This window comes from Henckelia pumila, chromosome 3, assembly GCF_033568475.1.
Source record: "Henckelia pumila isolate YLH828 chromosome 3, ASM3356847v2, whole genome shotgun sequence".
NCBI classification, from domain to species: Eukaryota; Viridiplantae; Streptophyta; class Magnoliopsida; order Lamiales; family Gesneriaceae; genus Henckelia; species Henckelia pumila.
The window spans coordinates 90,046,923-90,065,747 of NC_133122.1; the positions used below are offsets into that span (position 1 = coordinate 90,046,923).

Consider the following 18,825-nt stretch of genomic DNA (forward strand, 5'->3'; position numbering starts at 1 on the left):
CACATAATCTCAAATGGCTTGCTCCAATCCGGCGGCTGGATTATTGGTGCAGATGTCAAGGAGTTCTTAAATTTGTCAAATGATGATTTGCAAGACTCATTAAACTCAAATGACACATCTCTTTGTAAAATCTTGCACATGGGGGATGCGATCTTGGCGAAATCTTGAATGTATCTCCTGTAGAAACCTGCATGGCCAAGAAAGGAACGCACTTCCCGCACACATGTGGGGTAAGGGAGAGAGTGAATGATATCAATTTTAGCCCTATCTACCTCTATGCCTTAGACGAAACCACATGACCCAAAACCACACCTTGCCCAACCATAAAATGACATTTTTCAGAATTTAAAACCAAGTTGATCTCGACACACCTCTTAAGGACAAGTGCAAGGTTAGATAGACAGTTTTCAAAGGACTCACCATAGACAGTGAAGTCATCCATAAAAACTTCTAAGATATGCTCAATAAAGTCCGAAAAAATACTAACCATACACCGTTGGAAAGTGGCCGGTGCATTGCAAAGTCCAAAGGGCATCCGTCGATACGCAAAGGTGCCAAACGGGCATGTGAACGTCGTCTTTTCCTGATCCTCTGGCGCGATAGCAATCTGAAAATAACCAGAATATCTATCAAGAAAAAAATATTAAGGATGACACGCTAACCTTTCAATCATTTGATCAATAAAGGGTAAAGGAAAGTGGTCCTTTCGGGTTCCGGCATTCAGCTTCCTATAGTCAATACAAACCCTCCACCCATTTTGAATATGAGTGGGAACCATCTCGTCATCCTTATTCTTTACCACAGTAATTCCGGTTTTCTTGGGCACCACTTGAACAGGACTGACCCACTGACTGTCAGAGATCGGGTAGATGACCCCAACTTCAAGCAGCTTAAGAATTTCCGCCTTTACCACCTCCATCATTGGTGGATTTAACTTTCTTTGCGGTTGACGTGAGGGATTTGCTCCTTCCTCCATCAATATTCGGTGCATGCATGTGGAAGGGCTAATTCCCTTGATGTCTGCTATAGTCCATCCAATAGCAGTCTTGTGCTCTTTTAATACTTTGACTAACTGCTCCTCTTGATCGACTTCCAAACTGTTGGAGATGATAACCGGTAGTGTTTCTCCTTCACCAAGGAAAACATACTTCAGATGGTTTGGAAGCATCTTTAATTCGACCACTGGTGCCTGCAAAACAGATGGAAGAAGCCTAGTATTAGAGATTGGCAAGGATAAGTAAGAGGAATTACCTGACTGAGGTAGCTCAGGAGAACTATTCAGAAGTTTCTCAATCTCTTCCACTTCATGACTGCATTGAATCCCATCTTCCGTCTGCATAGTGGGTGTTGTAATAGCCACCTCTAGCTCATTTTTCCCTGCATGCTCACAATAATCTTGGGCCAAGAAATCCACAATATCAACAAAAAATACACAATCATCACTATCAGGAAATTTTATGGCATCATAAATATTAAATTTCACAACCTCGCCATCGAATTCCATAGTAAGTGTGCCACTGTGAACATCAATTTTTGTCATGGAAGTTTTCAAAAACGGGCTGCCTAACAAAATAGGACTATTATGATCACCGTTTTCCATGTCCAGCACATAAAAATCTGCAGAAAACACCAATTCATTGACTTGCACTAACACATCTTCTACTACTCCCCTAGGGTATGCATTAGACCTATCAGCTAGTTGAATAACAATTCCAGTTTTGTTCAATGGGCCAAGTTTCAAGGATGCATAGATAGAATAAGGCATAACATTGATTGATGCTCCTAGATCTAACATGGCCTTCTCAAGTCTAACATTCCCTATGGTGCATGGGATAGAAAACATACCTGGATCCTTGCATTTTGCGGGCAATTTTCTTTGGATCACAGCAGATACATTCTCACCAAGTTCCACTTTTTGACAACCCTTCAATGTCTGTTTCCTCTTGGCTGTGCACAGTTCTTTCAAGACCTTCGCGTATTGAGGCACCTGATTAATAGCATCTAACAGCGGAATATTCACCTCACATCTACGAAAAGTCTCATAAAGATCCTTTATATCTTCATCTTTTCTAGACTCTTTTAGTGCTAAGGGAAAAGGGGCAACAGGCTTATATTCAGAAAGTGGAGGAAACTTACCTCTTGGCACTTCCTCCTTGGATGCTTCTCCATCAGTCGATTTCGACTCTTCTTGCGGTTTCTCCTTGGGTGAAGCCTCCACATCTTTTTCCTTAATCTTCAACTCCTTCCCATTCCTTAGAGTGATTGCACTTGCGTTTTCTCTTGGGTTTGGAATTTTTTGAGATGGTAAAGCATTGGAATGTTGTGCTTCTAGCTTGTTAATGACGGTGGCGAGCTGTCCCATCTGGGTGTTCATGTTCTGGATACTTGCTCTTGTTTCCTGTTGAAAAGCTGCAGTGTTAGTGGCAAGTTCCTTAACTATATTTTCGAGAAACTCACCTGGTGTTGGTATCTGAGGTCGCTGTTGTTGCTGTTGAGGATACGACGGCCTATAATTTTGATTATGTGGTGGTGCTTGAGGCCCCGATTGATTTGCTTGAGGATTCCCATATCTTAGATTTGGATGATCCTTCCAACCAGGATTGAATGTGTTGGAATAAGGATCATATTTTTGCTGGGGTGGTCCAGGAAATCCTCCAGTAGCGTTGACCTTTTCAACTGATTCTTCTTGAAGTGTGGGACACGTATCAGTAGCATGTCCCATTGCAGCACAAATTTCACACGCCTTTGCAATTTGTCCATTCCCTACAGCCATCTGACACACAAGAGTCATCAATTCAATTAATTGTTGTTCAAGGGAATATACATTTACCTCGTTGTTCTTCCTTGGTGGATGCTCGTTCCTGATGGTGCCAAATTATTGAGAATTGGCAGCCATATTCTCTATCAAATTTCTTGCTTGTACCGGAGTTTTGTCAACGAAAACTCCTCCACTGGCTACGTCCAGCATGCTCCTGTCATGAGGTAACAAACCTTCATATCAAAATTGAATCAATTGGTTTTCGCTTATCTGATGATGTGGACAACTAGCACAAAGCTTCTTGAACCGCTCCCAGTATTCATGCAGTGATTCCCCGGAGTATTGCTTGATCCCATAGATTTCCTTTCGGATATTTGCAGCTCTAGAGGCTGGAAAGTATTCTCCATGAAGGTTCTTTTCATCTCCGTCCAAGTTGTGATGGAGCCAGAGGGCAAGTAGTATAGCCAATCCTTAGCAGCACTCTTCAAAGAGAAAGGAAAGACTCTCAGCTGAATCTGTTCCTCTGTCACTCCATGGGGTTTCATACTCGTGCAGACCACGTGAAACTCCATCAAGTGTTTATTGGGATCTTCACCTGCAAGACCATGAAAAGAAGGTAGTAAGTGAATTAATCCAGACTTAAGCTCAAAAGTAGCATTATTTTCTAATGTAGGAAAAGTAATGCATAAAGGTTGTTTATTGGGATCAGGAGTGCCCAATTGTCTAAGACTCAGGTTAGCATTAGCAGCCATTTTTTCTTCTTCCAAAAAAGCAGCTCGAGCAGCGGCTTCTTGTTGTTGCCTACGAAGTTCTCTCCTTCGCCTATGCAAAGTCCTTTCAATTTCCGGATCGTAGAGAAAGTCTTCATCAGCAAGATCACCTGAAAGCATGAACTAGAGAGAACTAGGAACAAAGAAAAAAGAAGAGAGTGAGATTAATCAAAACAAAACAAAAAGAAAAGGAACACAATAAATTAACACCGTTCCCCGGCAACGGCGCCAAAATTTGGTAGCGCTTAATTGTGTCACGCCCAAATTACCCGGCTCAATCAGATAAACAAATAATGCAGTAATGTGAGTAGGGATCGTTCCCACGAAGAAAGGTAAATTTAATGTGTTCTAAATAAATAAAGGGGGTTTTGAAGTTTGAGATTAACTACTGAAAATTTTAAACAATTAAAATTCACTAACATGCAAGATTGAATAATAAACTTGGAGAAATCAATAAGAGGCGAGACTTGGTATCGGTCGACTACACCCTTGATATTCATTCATTCAATCATCGATTCCCTAAAAATAATTAGTCCTATTAAATATTCGTCACTGAAAACTAAATTCCTGTTTCACCGTAATTTTAGTTAATTAGAAAACAGCATTCTAAATTAACCTTTACCAATGAATTAACCCGATAACAGCAATCTATATTTAAATCCACGGTAGCATTCAAACTAGTAAAACTGACGAACCTAGACAACACAAACACCAGCGATTGTATTTAGCCTAGTTAATAATTGATCCTACGAAATAATAAATTCAACAGCAGAAATTATCACACGTAGTTGCTTCGCAAATTAGTTTATTCAAACAATTACGGATTTGAATTCTAATTTAGCTATCGCTTGCAAAACAAAATCCTAAGATGGCCAATCCTAAAATCTCGCATACAAACATGAAATCAAACAGATCAAAGATTGATACTTAATAAAGATTAAACACTACGAATCGAATCTCATGAATAAAATATATCAAGGTTTCGTCTCCCTCAACCAAGTATTAAAACTTAGCCACAACGATTCATGACCAAAATCAATAAAAATTCAAAGAAAAAGAAGAAAACTAGAAAAGAAATTGAAGAACAAAACCTAGCCTCCAAAGAAGAGTCTCGAAATCTGATAATAATCCTCCAAAATGGGAATTAAGAGTCTAATAAAGGCTAGAGAATAAAATAACAAAGTTTCCAAAATTACTATTTTTTTCCCGACAGACGAGCGCGCTCGATCGCATAAGTACGCACGATCGAGCACACTATTTTACACGATTCACTGCCCAAAATTCCTTGTGCGCGCTCGATCGCGTGAGTTCGTCCGATCGATCGCGTGAAAATATGCGTTTCTCTGTTTTCAACTTCTCGGCCCGCGCTCGATCCTGCTGAGTACGTGGGATCGATCGCATGGGAAAAACCAATATTCTGCCTTCGTTTTCTTCATCTTGAAATCTCCTACACATTAAATCCGGGATTATGTTATGAATATAAATGCATGCAAAAGACAAAACTAAGATAAAACATGAACAAACACAATTAAATGCATGCAAACTACCAACAAAATAACAACAAAATATGCAAACAAAACACGACTATCACAAGAGGTCCATCAGTGATGACAAACCACATGTCATCGTCTAGTGCAAATAGGTGTGCTTGCATACGAATCTTCCAGTCATCAAAGTCTTCTTTTGAGAACATAGGAATTTTGCTGAACAAAGTCATTTCGGTACAGTGTTTTAAGAGTAAGATAATAAGCTCTTTGATACCACTTGTTAGGATCGGTTGAAAGTCTAGAGGGGGGTGAATATACTTTCAAGCAGTTTAGTAGGAAATATTGAACTCGATCGGTTTAATGAATGAGTTCAAGGCTTATCTTAGTGTCAGATGCAGTTTGGCAAACAAAGTATGTGCGGAAATATTTCAAGCTGCGGATTTAAAACACTGAGTGAAGATCAGTTTAGGGTGTGTTGTAATGGTGAGTAAACTGAAATGAAACAAGTAATTGTTTATGGATGTTCGGAGATTTCAAACACTCCTACGTCACCCCTTCTTCTACCTCGGAAGGATATCACTAGAAGACTTTGATTTATACAAGTAATTTGCACAAACCCAATCCAGTTTAGGACTTAAACACTGCCTAAACAAGAACTCCTAGTATAATACCTTAGTTTCAGTCCTAGACTGATAGTACAATAGAATGAATACAACTCGAAATCCTTAGCACAAAGATCGATCCTTCAATGATCAGAATAATGCTTGAGCGTTTGTGCTTCGAGTTCCTTGATCAAATCTTGAGCGTAAAAAGCTTTTAGTATTCTCGCAAGAATGGCAGAGTTTTCAGAACATCAGTGGTTTCTGAGATTGATCAAGATCTCTATTTATACCCTTTGGATTGCCAACGGTCATAAATTCAAATTGTCCTTCAGATAGGATTTAAATTATTCCCGTTGGATTTGTCACCATCATCAACGATTTCCGGAGCCAACATTCCCTTAGTATCGCGGCACTACCTTCTGCAGGGATTTCAGAGTACGGATGATCTTATCCAAAAATGGCACGGTAGTAAACTGTTGTGAATAAACTGATGCAGTCAGTTTGGCAAGGGTAAACTGATGGATTCAGTTCAGCGAGGTAAACTAATTTGCATTCCTTTAGCCAGTTGAGCGCGGTCGTTGATAGTGATGTTATCAGTTTAGTGATTCAGTTTAGCGATTCAGTTTAGCAAAGTAAACTGCATCCCTTAGCGATGTGGTCGTTGATAGTGACGTCATCATTTCCGAATATCAGTTTAGCCCTTTGTGGTTGCTCAATTAGTTTGGCTTTCTTTTGTATATACCAAAACTAAATTTTCCAACAAATAGAAAAATCAAAAATAATTTATTTTTATACTTATAATCTCGAATAGGAAGGAAAAAAATAATTTAAAATAATGTCACCAGGTTCACTAAAATTAATACTCTAAGAGTTTTTTGAACAAAATATTACAATATTTGAACAAATAAAAGTATAAAGAAAAGTTTGGATTGACTGTTGCACATAATGTGAATTTGATTTCTGAAAAAATATATTTACCACATATTAATATGTTAGATTTTTTAAAACAAGAGTTTGATGAACTTATGAAAAATATGTATATATTGTACTCAAAAAAAAGAAAGAAAAATATGTATATATATATCATTAATTAAATAATTATTTGTATAATTGAATTAAATACTCTTAGTATATATTTTTATATACTATAACACACAGAGTTTATATTATAAAAATATTATTTTTAATTCTATATTTTTTGTTAGCATATTGATTATTTTTATACTAAATCATTATCTAATGTATATTTAAATTTGATTATCGAACCTAAACAAACAAATTTATTCAATAAACTGGAAAAATAGACGTAAGAAAATTTGAATATATTATTATGTATGACCAAGATGATTGAGAATCAAAGCAAGTCAAGCTACAACAATTTTTTATGATTATATATGGTTTACCAGAGAAAAAATAATACGTGATTTATATTTAATTTATTAATAAAAGATCAACATTCATTTTCAAATAAAAACTTTTAAATATTGGAAAAATACTTTTTTTTTGTTCACTAACTTATTTACTTTTAGAATCTGGTCCACTAAGTTTTCAAATTTTGTTTTTGGTACGCTAAATTTTTAATTCTCAGCAATTATTGGTCTAATTAATTGGTAACATGACATTGGAAAATACTGATTTGTAATATAAAAAAAAACTACATACATGACGTAAAAATGCTGAGATTGAAAATTGTAGAATTATCAAATATCACGTCAACAATTGGACTAACAATAATAAAAAAAAAATTAAATGTTAGTGCACCAAAACCAAATTTGACAACGCAATGGACTAAAACTCAAATTTAGACAAGTTAATGAATCAAAAAATGATTTCTCTGAAATAAATTACTATTTTTTTACTAAAATCAATATAAGTAAAATATCATTTAACATAAATAATTCATGGCGTTTGAGATCTTGTACGTATTGTTTAAAATATTAATTGAGTGGTATTATTGCATCAACTATAAATTTTGTTAAAGCGAGAAGCATTCGGTCATACGATTAATATCGGAGTCAATGTCATGGTTTTGATTCACATCGATCGAAAGCACGATAATGGATAAGATGATTGTTTGGGTGCAATAATTGTCTTTTTTCTGGATTGAACAATTGAAACATGTGTTTGTTTGTACTGTTGTACGATTTAAAAGATTTGAGTTGCACAGTTACAATCAACTATAGCTTTTAATAACAGGCATCACTTGATCCTATAGTTTGTATATATATATATATATATATATATATATATATATTACGCTTTTTAATAAATATACAAAATATGTTATTCCTTTAAAATTGTCAGTTAAAAGATAAATTAAACTCAAGGTATAAACATATAATATCACTACAAAAAAAGTTGATCAAGGACCGACAAATATCACAAAAAAGTTAAAGACGTAATATTCCCGCTTCACCTGCTAATTGGATATTGAATCATAATGACTGAAGTTTAAACTTGTCAGTAAAAAGTATAACACGTGATTTTAATAAATATAAACATTTGAAATTTGATATAACTTTAATCTTAATCAAATAAAATTATAATTACATGCAACGCACGTATATTTTTTTAGTATATATAAATAATTATATTACATGTTTTAGTTTAAGGTTCAATGTGTATTTTTTTTATTTATTCGGATTAAAACTTGATCTCATTTGAGTTATTTCAACTCTCGTGTGATATAAAATTAAATATGTTTTTTAATATCATCTATAAATAGGGGTGTTCATATTTCTGATAAAATCGAAAAAAAACCGGAAATCCAAACCGAAAAAATCAAAGACCGAACCGAACCAAAAACCGTATTTTTTAATTCGGATATAAATATTAAAACCAAAATTTATTTGGTTCGGTTTTGGATTATATATGTCAAAACCGAACCGGCCGAAAAAATCGAAATTGAATTAAATTAATAATTTTATTTATATTTTTTGTTTATATTATATATGTTATGAGATGATATTTAGTGAATTAATAATCATTTTAAATATTTTTAGTTGATTATTGTTTATTTAATTCATTGTTGTTGTTGTTTATGTAATTTATAGTTGATTTTTGTTTATGTAATTTTTAGTTATTGTTGTTTATGTAAGTCATTTAAACTTTATTTTTAAAATTTTTACTAAGAAATCATGTAAAAAAATATATAATATTTTAAAATGTATGTATATTATTAATTTTATTTTTGTAACAAAATAAAAATAACCGAATCAAAATTTGTTTTGTTTTTTTGAAAATATTATAAGACTGTGGTTGAATGTTTGTCCTTGTGTTGTTTGTTATTTTTTGATTCTTCAATATATGACTATAACTTTAATTTGTATTTTGGGGTATTTAAATTACATGTTAGATCACTACAAGATAAACGCAAAAAGACAACAGATTTTATCCGTTGTCATAGGGGGTTAGAAACTATTGTAACTGATGGTGTTGTTAAAAGTAGGTGCCTACGACAATGGATAAAATCCGTTTTCGTAGGCACGAATCCGTTGTCTTTGAGGCATCGATGAAATTTATGTTCTTTTTATTGTGTTATGTATTATTAATTATCAAACCGGACAAACCGAACCGGATAAACCGGTCCATTATAGTACAAAAACCGAACCGAACTGAATTAGAACAGTTGACTTTGGATTACATTTTTTATAAACCGAAAACCAGAAAATCGAACCGAAATTAGAAAAATTAAAACCAAACCGACCGATGAACACCCCTATCTATAAATAGATATTTATCAACATATTTTTAACACAATTAAATTATCATAGATCTTATCAATTAATTAGGAAATTAACATCGAGTCCTTGCACAACAAAAAAATAAACCAAACAAAAAAAAGTGGGATAGTGAAAACCCGATAAATTCAATTTCTATATCAAACATAACTCGGTTAATTACAAGCCACACACTAACCAAGACAAAAACTTTTGTGAGACGGATCTTTAACCGGGATCCATCATCCATTGTCGGACCTGCCAGATTATAATCAATTTCTCAAGTTAATCAAGCAAACTCTATCGTCCCGCTTACAAAAGTGAACAACCAAACTTCAGCCTTGCGTTCGAATTCACTCTCCATACAAAATTGAACGGTGAAACTCGATCGTCTGCGGTTGATTTCAACAAAGAAACTTTTCTTCTAAGTTCTTATAAAAAAAATTGACGAATTTAAATGAAAGGGATTCCAATTTTGCGTCCTAACTTAAATGAAATGAGCGGTCTTTAATTGGCAATATTCTATTAATTTAAAAATAGATGAATTTTTTTTTCTACCATACTATCGATCTCTTATTCTATAAAGTTCTAATCTAGAATAAAGATATATTCTATAGACAATCAATCTACAATGTGTATTATTCATATTGTAAACCAGTCGAGAATTGTGATTGTATTGAATACTAGGAGTTTCAGTCAAAGACAATGTTAAGTCCTTAGCTGACTGGGTCTTAGAAGTAGTCGTGTTACTAGCGAATCCTTCCAAGTGAAAGAAGGGACGACGTAGGAGTATTCATCTTCGAACATCCAGAAACAATCTTTAGGGATGGAAATTTTCCCCACGGATTCGGAGATCCGCGGGGAAAATCCGCAGGTCGGGTATGGGGGAGATTTTTCGGGTATGGGTTTGGGTTCGGGAATTTTTAAAAATCCCCGAATCATACTGGGGCGGGTATGTGGATGTTATCTCCATCCCCGAACCCGTCCCGATAATAATAATAATAATAATAATAATAATAATAATAATAATAATAATAATAATAATAATAATAATAATAATAATAATAATAATAATAATAATAATAATAATTTTTATTTATCAAATTTTAATAAATCTTTGAATAATATATAAATTATTCTAAATATTAAAATTAAAAAAAACTATTTATTAGTTTGTACTATTTTAAAAGAATAATTTTCATCCACTTAAAAAATTATCTTGATTGACAGAGATATTTCTAATTAAAGATATATGTTAAATTTAATTTTACAATCAAAGTTTTGTACACCAATTTTTTTTATATATTTTAATAATAATAATATTGAAGTATAAATATTTTTTATTTATCAAATTTTAATAAATCTTTGAATAATATATAAATTATTCTAAATATTAAAATTAAAAATAATTCTATTTATTAGTTTGTACTATTTTAAAAGAACAATTTTCATCCACTTAAAAAATTATCTTAATTGACATGGATATTACTAATTAAGATATATGTTAAATTTTAATTTTACAATCAAAGTTTTGTACACCAATTTTTTTATGTATTTTATAATAAAATTGACTAATAATATATATATATATAAATAAATAAAACTAAAAATATATATTTATATATATTCGAGTATGGGGACGATGGGGATGGGGAATCCCCGACAAAAATAACAGGGAATGGGGCGGGTATGGAGACGGGTTTTGTATTCGGGAACGGGGATGGGGGAGACATCCCCGTCCACGACCCGTCCCATTGTCATCCTTAACAATCTTTGTGTTCTTATCTTTTCAATCGAGATATTTCACCAAGTATTCAATATGTCAGTTGACCTCATTCCGCATATATTATCTGTTGGTTAACTGACATTGGCATCCAAGAAAGAAACAAGTAGTTTAGTTGTAACCACGACTGAACTCATCAACTAAAGAGAATAAAATTTCAGGTGATATATTCCCCCTCCTTCTACACGCACTGCACGATCCTAACATTTATGTGTTTTTTTTCTGGATTTTGTTATGTGGTTTCTGTTTATATTGTTGGTCACTTCAGTTGAATAATTATTCATTTGAAATGATTGAATGATTATGATAAATCCGTTTTTGCCCAAAATTTATTTTGATTCTTGATTTTTTTTTTCTAAAACTTCTTGTTAATATATTTGTGGTTTCATTGGAGTGCTAGTCTGTGACACAGAAGAAATGTGCACATATAAAAAGACAATGAAATGGACACTTATCGAGCTCGTGTTGTTGCGAGTATATTATCTGATGAACATGAATTGCTGAAAAACAAGTTTGAATGATGATGATGATGATTATTATTATTATTATTATTATTATTATTATTATTATTATTATTTTATCTTATAATGGCTCCACCCCTTAGAATAACTATTTTTGGTCATAAATGTGTATAAACATAAATACACTTGATATTAAGTAACTTATTTGATATTTAAATTTTAATATTTTATTTTACTCTCTTAAAAACCAACATGACCACTTTGTAACATCCTAACACACATTCAATGCCACAAACTCACAAACTCACTTATTTTTCAACATGTAAAAAATTTAAAATAGTATACATTTTTAACTAAAAATTAAAAACTTTACAAATATGCAACGCGTGTGCTCAGATGTCTAATTATTATTATATATGGTTATGTTTTTGGGGTTGATGTAAGTACGAAAATAATTAATTATTAGCAAGATATTTTGAAAACTCAAGGTGATTCAATATGTGATTTAAGCTTAAGTGAAACTAATTTGTATGTGTGTTCCGTATTTTTGGTACAAAAATTTAAGATAATAGTATATACTTTGAATAATTTAGCATAATTGTTCATCTTTTTAGGTTGATAAATATGTCTTACTAAGATTGGACATGTCAACCAACTAAAAAAATTTTATAATCGAATATATATATTGTTAGGAAATCAAGTATTTAATTTCGGTGTTTAACAAACAACAGTGCACATCAACAGAAGCAGAAGCTGCGTAACAGAAACAAAAACAGAAACAGAAACAGAAGAGCTTAACAAGAAATAGCAGACAATAGATGAAAATTAATAGAAAAGAAGAAAGAAAACTAGTAGACAAACAAATCAAAAGAGAATAGCAAAAGTAGAAGAGCATAAAATAGAATAGCAGAAGCAGAAGAACTGAAAAAGCATTACAACAGAAGCTCTCTCTGAACAAGTTAAAAGCTATAAACTAAAGGTCTCCAAGTACACTGAGTAGACTCAGATTTGCACAGTCACAATGTACCTTCTTATAGTGAACTAAATGACAAGAAAACGGCTAGTTACCAACGGATGCATTTGAATCAAAGATGACCATTATCTTACACTTATAAATAGAGACCACAACCAACAGAAAAAAAAAACACTGGCTCACAAGAACTCACACTACTTACAACTTAGCAAAGAGCAACTTAACACTTTCAGTTGTTACATACATACAAGAAGAGTTCGACGCTTACATAGAATATCATATACAGAAGCCGAAGAATACTAGCACACGTATCAAGACATATCAGGTCTATTAGGATCAATCTGTGTTATGTGTTGAGTTGTATAATCTTTATAAACTAACCAGTTGATTGAACTGTCCAAAACACTCTGGTAAGATCAGTCGAAAACTGATTTGTTGAGTCTAGGAGTCTCAGTTGTAGTCAATAAGGTAAGTAAATATTCTTTGCAAGTAAATATTTTTAGCATAAACAAAGACCGTCTGATTAAATAATAACGATAGAAAAATGCAAATGATTGATAAAGATAATATCACAAGACTTGTTATTAAAGATGATGATAATAACTATTCTTTCATGGAGAATAAGAAAACATGATATAAAAAATCGTTGAAAAGAGAAAAATCTCAAATATAAAATAAAAAAATATTTGACGTAATAATTTAAATTAAGATTTAGAATGCATTTCTATACCAATTTATTTTCTATAAATCAATAGTGACAACATATAACATAGAAAATTACAAATCATATTTAATATAATTCGATTAACATATATCACTTATTAATAAATAAAATATAAATCATACATACATGAGATAAAAAGTAATACGAATTCATGATACAAAGTATGTCATAATTTTTCAAGATTAATAAAAAAAAATAAAAAACTCGATCAAGCTGTAATAATTACATAAGTTTCAATATCAATATTGTGTTAATGTAAAACTACAATAAACGTAACACTTATATTTATAAACTTATATGAATTGTTGATAATGTCTTTTTTTAAATGTGAATGTAAAATAATCAAAACCGTAAATAATACAAACATTGAAACTGCAAGTGTTATATTGTTTGAAAATGTTGCAAATATTTTTATTAGTTGCAATATCGAAAATTATATTAATTACATCAATAAGACATGTAATAAGTTTTTTTTTTCAAAAAGTATATATTATTACCATGAAAAATCATTTATTAACTGTGTGTTAATATCATCTCATCTCAATTATTTAACAACGTTTATCGACAACAGAAAATGTTCCCGCATGCATCGCAAGTGACTTTTACTAGTAACAATAAACACATGAATCTCCAGACAAAAAAATCCAACCCTAAACTCAATTCATAATGTACCTAGACATATACCAATATATATTTTCAAATTTCACCATTAGAATACATGTATATAACCCAAATAGGAACGATTTCAAGACCAAACAAACATAAGAAACCCAATTGGAAACTTTTGTCCAGTAAAGAGAATACTGAAATTTACAGAGAACAAGAGGACAGGTGAAGGCCAGGGTTCCGGAACCTTGTCGTTATGATGTTAAGTCAAACTTTTTATAACAGCATGGTGCATGTTAGCCTATACTGCAGAAACTAACCTGTGGAGATGAAAACAGAAGAATCAACTCAGAATGGGATTTTCAAGGAGGTGCTTTCAGAGTAAAGAGAAGTTGCGTACCGCCACTGGGGGTTCTTTCCTGATCACCTTTTATCTTAAAGTATTCATGGAAATGTTTATCTGGGACACGGATTAATTTTCCAAGGATAGCAAGAGGCCAGCTGGTATAAAAAAAAATGTCAAAAACATTATCAGCTTACGCAAAGCGGTGAAGAAGCTAAGAAATCATATAGAAGGGTTGACAACATAGGAAATATTTCTATCATGCCACGGATTTACGATCCATGACCAGTTTAGGCAACAGCACACCAACCTGACAAAACCAATGCCAATGGAAACAAGCCACAATTTCCAACTGAGTCGAACTGTTGAAGCAAACTTTTCGAGGAAAAAGACTATGATCACCTGAACAGTAAGAGAGAATACATGAGAAAAGGGATGATAACATGATTTGATGAAATATAGTTGTCACCACAGCTGGGAGAGGAAAACAATACCTGAAGAACCACTTCTAGGGCAATTATTCCCATGAAGAGATGGTTCTTAGCAAGCCCTTTCCACACATTCATCTCATCCGGCTTTCGAGCATTAAATTCATTGAATATCTATAATTATAAGCATCGAAAAGAATCGTTGGAACGGGTACGGGTTTCTTCTTGCTAATAGAATGTGAATCATACAAACGAATGAAGAACTGTCTTTTCACTAACACTTGTCATCGAACTAATATTCCTTCAACGCAATAAAACAGGACTGATATGATTATAGAACTGATTAAAAATCATATCAGGACCATTTTTGTATCTCAAAGAATTACCAACGTTCACTCATTATATTTAGTAACATAAAATACAAATTTATCAGGCAGGTGCTTTTCCATGGAGTTCTAGTTCGCCAAATTCCACAAGGCACAACATACTAGCATCTCTCATATTGCATTTCTTACAAGAAATCGATAAACTTACCTGACATAGCACAAATGCATTGAATATCAGCGTATTTTTAACTTTGAAAGCACGGTCATTTGTCTCATGTTCCAGATTCAGGATACTCCTTCCCCGGAAGTTGAGGACTAGTAGAACAGTGACTTGGTACAGAGCCTACGGTTTTGAACAAAACATATAGTTCAAACAAAACTTAACAAAAAACAAATGGTCAACGCAAAAACAAATGATACCTGTATTAACAAATTCCTCCACATGATATTCGTTATTAAAGGTTCCCTGAAACACAGAATTTCTTAATCATGCATTTGAAAAGTTGCTCGAACAACTGGATGCCTCCAGGAAATAAATAATCAAAATGACCAAATAAGAGAGCATGTGATTCTCATACCATGTTCTACGAAAGAGAGAAAGTTCTGAAACACAAGTATTGATCACGAGTAAGCAATCATTTGCTTTTCTAGGAATAAACACATCCATCACAAGAAATGAGATCTTAAATCATCTACACAAGTGATATGTACAATAAGCAGAAGGAGAAGGCATGACAAACAAAGCTGTACTGCGTGCAACAATTACGGAAATGATTAAGGTTTTGGGAGACTAATTAATCATATTCCCCAACCATACACAGGCGCAACCTAGCAATATGGTTGTAAAATGAAGTACTGCTCATTCAGAGTAATGGCGTTTTAGTTGGCTTAACAATATTATATCGCACGACATCAATTAACAGGAATGCTTCAGACCAATCCATGAATTGATGATCTCTCGAGGAAAGTGAGAAAAGGGGAAAAAAATGAATTTCAACTTCCAAATAGTGAATTTTTTTCCTTTTGAAAGTTGTTGACAAGCCTAGTATCAAAGAAGAAACCATAACAAATTTTTTGCCATAGTAAAGATGCTATTACCACCAGAGGGTGAAAAATAACCAAGTGGTATCCCAAATTAATCTCTCATCAATGTTTGCTCATGCATACAACTATACAAGTATCCCAATCCCTTAGGCTAATACTATGTTCCAGCCCTGAGTTATGGATCGTGTCAAGAGACGAATAACTAGGTAATCCTGAAGATCAGCAAGGATATTTTCTTTTTGTGAACTTCGGCCCTTTCTTCCTACATTGTTTAACGCAAGTTGAGGCTAATTAAGAAAGCCCTTCTATGTATAAGAAATTAATATTTGAGAAAAATTTGACAATCTATTTATTTCTCTGTCATGCACTATAAATAAGTGGTTTTTAGAGTTCAAATTCTAAAGTGCAGGTCCGCAGGATCAAATCTTAAAAGAAGAACAGCTCTCCTAAATATTAGGACTTATTCCATGTTTCCTCGAACATGAAATATTGGCAGTGAATGATATTATATTTTATTTCAAAATAATAAAATAAGTAAACAGCAGATATCATTAAAATAAGTTCAATTCTTCTACATGAGCCGTCTGAGTAAATTGCTGATAGACCAATCCTCTCGTGTTTGCAAATCTATACATTGATTATCATGGCATTGTTTCTGTGCTTGCGCAGCATCAATTGAAATCACGTAGTAAGATCCAAATCCAAATGGCACAAGAAACCAACTTCGCAATCACAAAAATTGTAGCATAGATCTAAATCTATATTGTAAAAAAGACCAACTTTTCTATCACGGAAACGGTGCATAAAATTCCTGGCATGCACAAGTCTAACCTTCTACCAACTGGTTTGATATGCATGAGATGATCTGTTGGAGCTTCGGTTGCTAGTGCGAGAGCTCCTAGTGTGTCCATGATAAGATTTACCCAAAGAAGCTGCATAAAAGTTAGAGATTAAGGTATATAGTGTTAACTTCGAAACAATATGAGGACTTTCTACACTAACAATAATAGGAAACGGGCACAAAGTGCCCGTGCAAACAAATTACTGGAAAGGAGTGAGGTTACACACCTGAACAGCATTGAGGGGGACATTACCAGATGAAACTGCAGCCACAACATTGATTGTCAGAGCTGCAACATTGACCGTCAGTTGAAATTGTATAAATTTTTGAATATTGGCATAAACAGATCTACCCCACCTCACAACCTGCAATTGAAATAAAAAAAATAATTTAATTTTAACCCACGATGCATGATACTTGTTTTAATTCTTAACCGATTAACCAGGTATCTTGTAATAAAGAATATTTCTCCCCAACAGCTACTTTTCGTAACAACAAATCTTTGGCTAAAGTCATGTAAGACCAGGCTTGCAAATAGATGATTTTTGGGATAACCATTTCAGCCATCCATTCCTAAAACTAATAAAACCCTAGTCCTTCAGAAGTCCATTAAAGCACTAGTCCTTCAGCAAAAGGAACTTGTAATTGAAACTCATTCAAACTGCAGAAAATAATAACTAAAAAGCAGTTCATCCAACTGCAAAAAAAAAAAAAAATCAACATGACCAGAAAATTTATTATAACCCTCAAAAGATTTTCCAACATGACCAAAAGATTTTATTTAACCCTTGAAACAATATAGCCAATGGAGATATAGAATAGCAGAGAAAACAGGCTGTTTTTTATGTACCAAGTGAAGTTATATGCATAGCTTTTAGCTCCATAAAAATACGTCAACAGGCTAGCTAAAAATGCAATATAATGCTGAAAATCTGCAGCTAGAACAAAAATCCAATTACATCTTCATGCAATCATCAGCATAAACTAACCTTTACAACAGAAGCAAAATTATCATCCAAAATAATAATATCTGAACTCTCTTTGGCAACTTCTGTTCCTTGAATACCCATTGCAAGACCAATATCAGCCTACACAAAGATACAATTGCAAACTAGATCACACAAACTGACAGGTTAAAAACAAAAAGATGACAGAAGTTCTTCCAGAAGAACAATCCTCACATCTTCATAATACCCCTATCGAGTATCATCTAGAAGTATGAAATTTATGAAGCTGCTGCATCCTTTAGAAGATAATGTGCCTAAACCCCAGCCAAGCCAGCCTAGTTACAGTCTAATAAGATGTTAAGACTTCCGATCTAGTTGTTTTGTCTTTTACATATTTTCTTCATATACTTTTTCCTGCCAAAACTTTGAGACTGTGAGCCTCCCCTCACTGTTACCTTTTGATTTTATATACGCAAGGAACGGTTAACTTGATCCCACCTAATGAGTTCTATATAAAAAAATACTGAGAACCCCCTGCCCGACTCAGAAAAAATTTTTCCTCATGCACTATTAACTGAAGAACCATGCCTCGTGCAGTGCAGGGGCGTCATTAGTGCCATCTCCAGTTACAGCAACAACATGTCCCTTTTTCCTCAATGCTTGCACAAGCAGTAGTTTGTCATTCGGAGATGACCTGCCCATCACCTATATGATGTGGAAAATTGTCATCAGCAGATCCCCTCCACGACAATCATAAGTATTAAACCACCAACAAATTTAAGATTCAAATGAATTTGCAGCCGATACCGAAATCTTATCGACCATTTCTAGTCTTTGCCTCTCTGTCAAGTTACGGAAGTCCTTCCCTTCAATAATTTTAGGTTCAGAAACATCTTCATTTGCCCCTAATATACCGCACTCCAAAGCTATTGCTTTAGCAGTTTGAAGATTGTCTCCAGTGACCATGCGTACCTTGAACAAATTATCATCATCAATTGGGTATGCTTCAGACT

General features: G+C 33.3%; 1 protein-coding gene across 5 annotated transcripts in view; it reads right to left on the reverse strand.

The window, feature by feature from the left end:
* Positions 1–13,852: 13,852 nt before the first annotated feature.
* LOC140890738 (calcium-transporting ATPase 10, plasma membrane-type-like) overlaps positions 13,853–18,825 on the reverse strand; it is a 31,600-nt gene continuing 26,627 nt past the window's right edge. For 2 of the 5 annotated variants that reach the window (XM_073298755.1, XM_073298754.1), the window contains exons 25-36: positions 18,620–18,823; positions 18,401–18,517; positions 17,855–17,953; positions 17,093–17,230; positions 16,856–16,956; positions 15,559–15,627; positions 15,401–15,446; positions 15,189–15,323; positions 14,721–14,828; positions 14,537–14,628; positions 14,284–14,384; positions 13,853–14,203 (exon numbers count right to left, since the gene is read on the reverse strand). In XM_073298755.1, coding sequence (XP_073154856.1) covers positions 14,199–14,203; positions 14,284–14,384; positions 14,537–14,628; positions 14,721–14,828; positions 15,189–15,323; positions 15,401–15,446; positions 15,559–15,627; positions 16,856–16,956; positions 17,093–17,230; positions 17,855–17,953; positions 18,401–18,517; positions 18,620–18,823 — 1,215 coding nt within the window. In that variant the 3' untranslated portion in view covers positions 13,853–14,198. The remainder of the gene's footprint in view (positions 14,204–14,283; positions 14,385–14,536; positions 14,629–14,720; positions 14,829–15,188; positions 15,324–15,400; positions 15,447–15,558; positions 15,628–16,855; positions 16,957–17,092; positions 17,231–17,854; positions 17,954–18,400; positions 18,518–18,619; positions 18,824–18,825) is intronic. The other 3 variants (XM_073298756.1, XM_073298757.1, XM_073298758.1) reach the window with 3 other exon arrangements.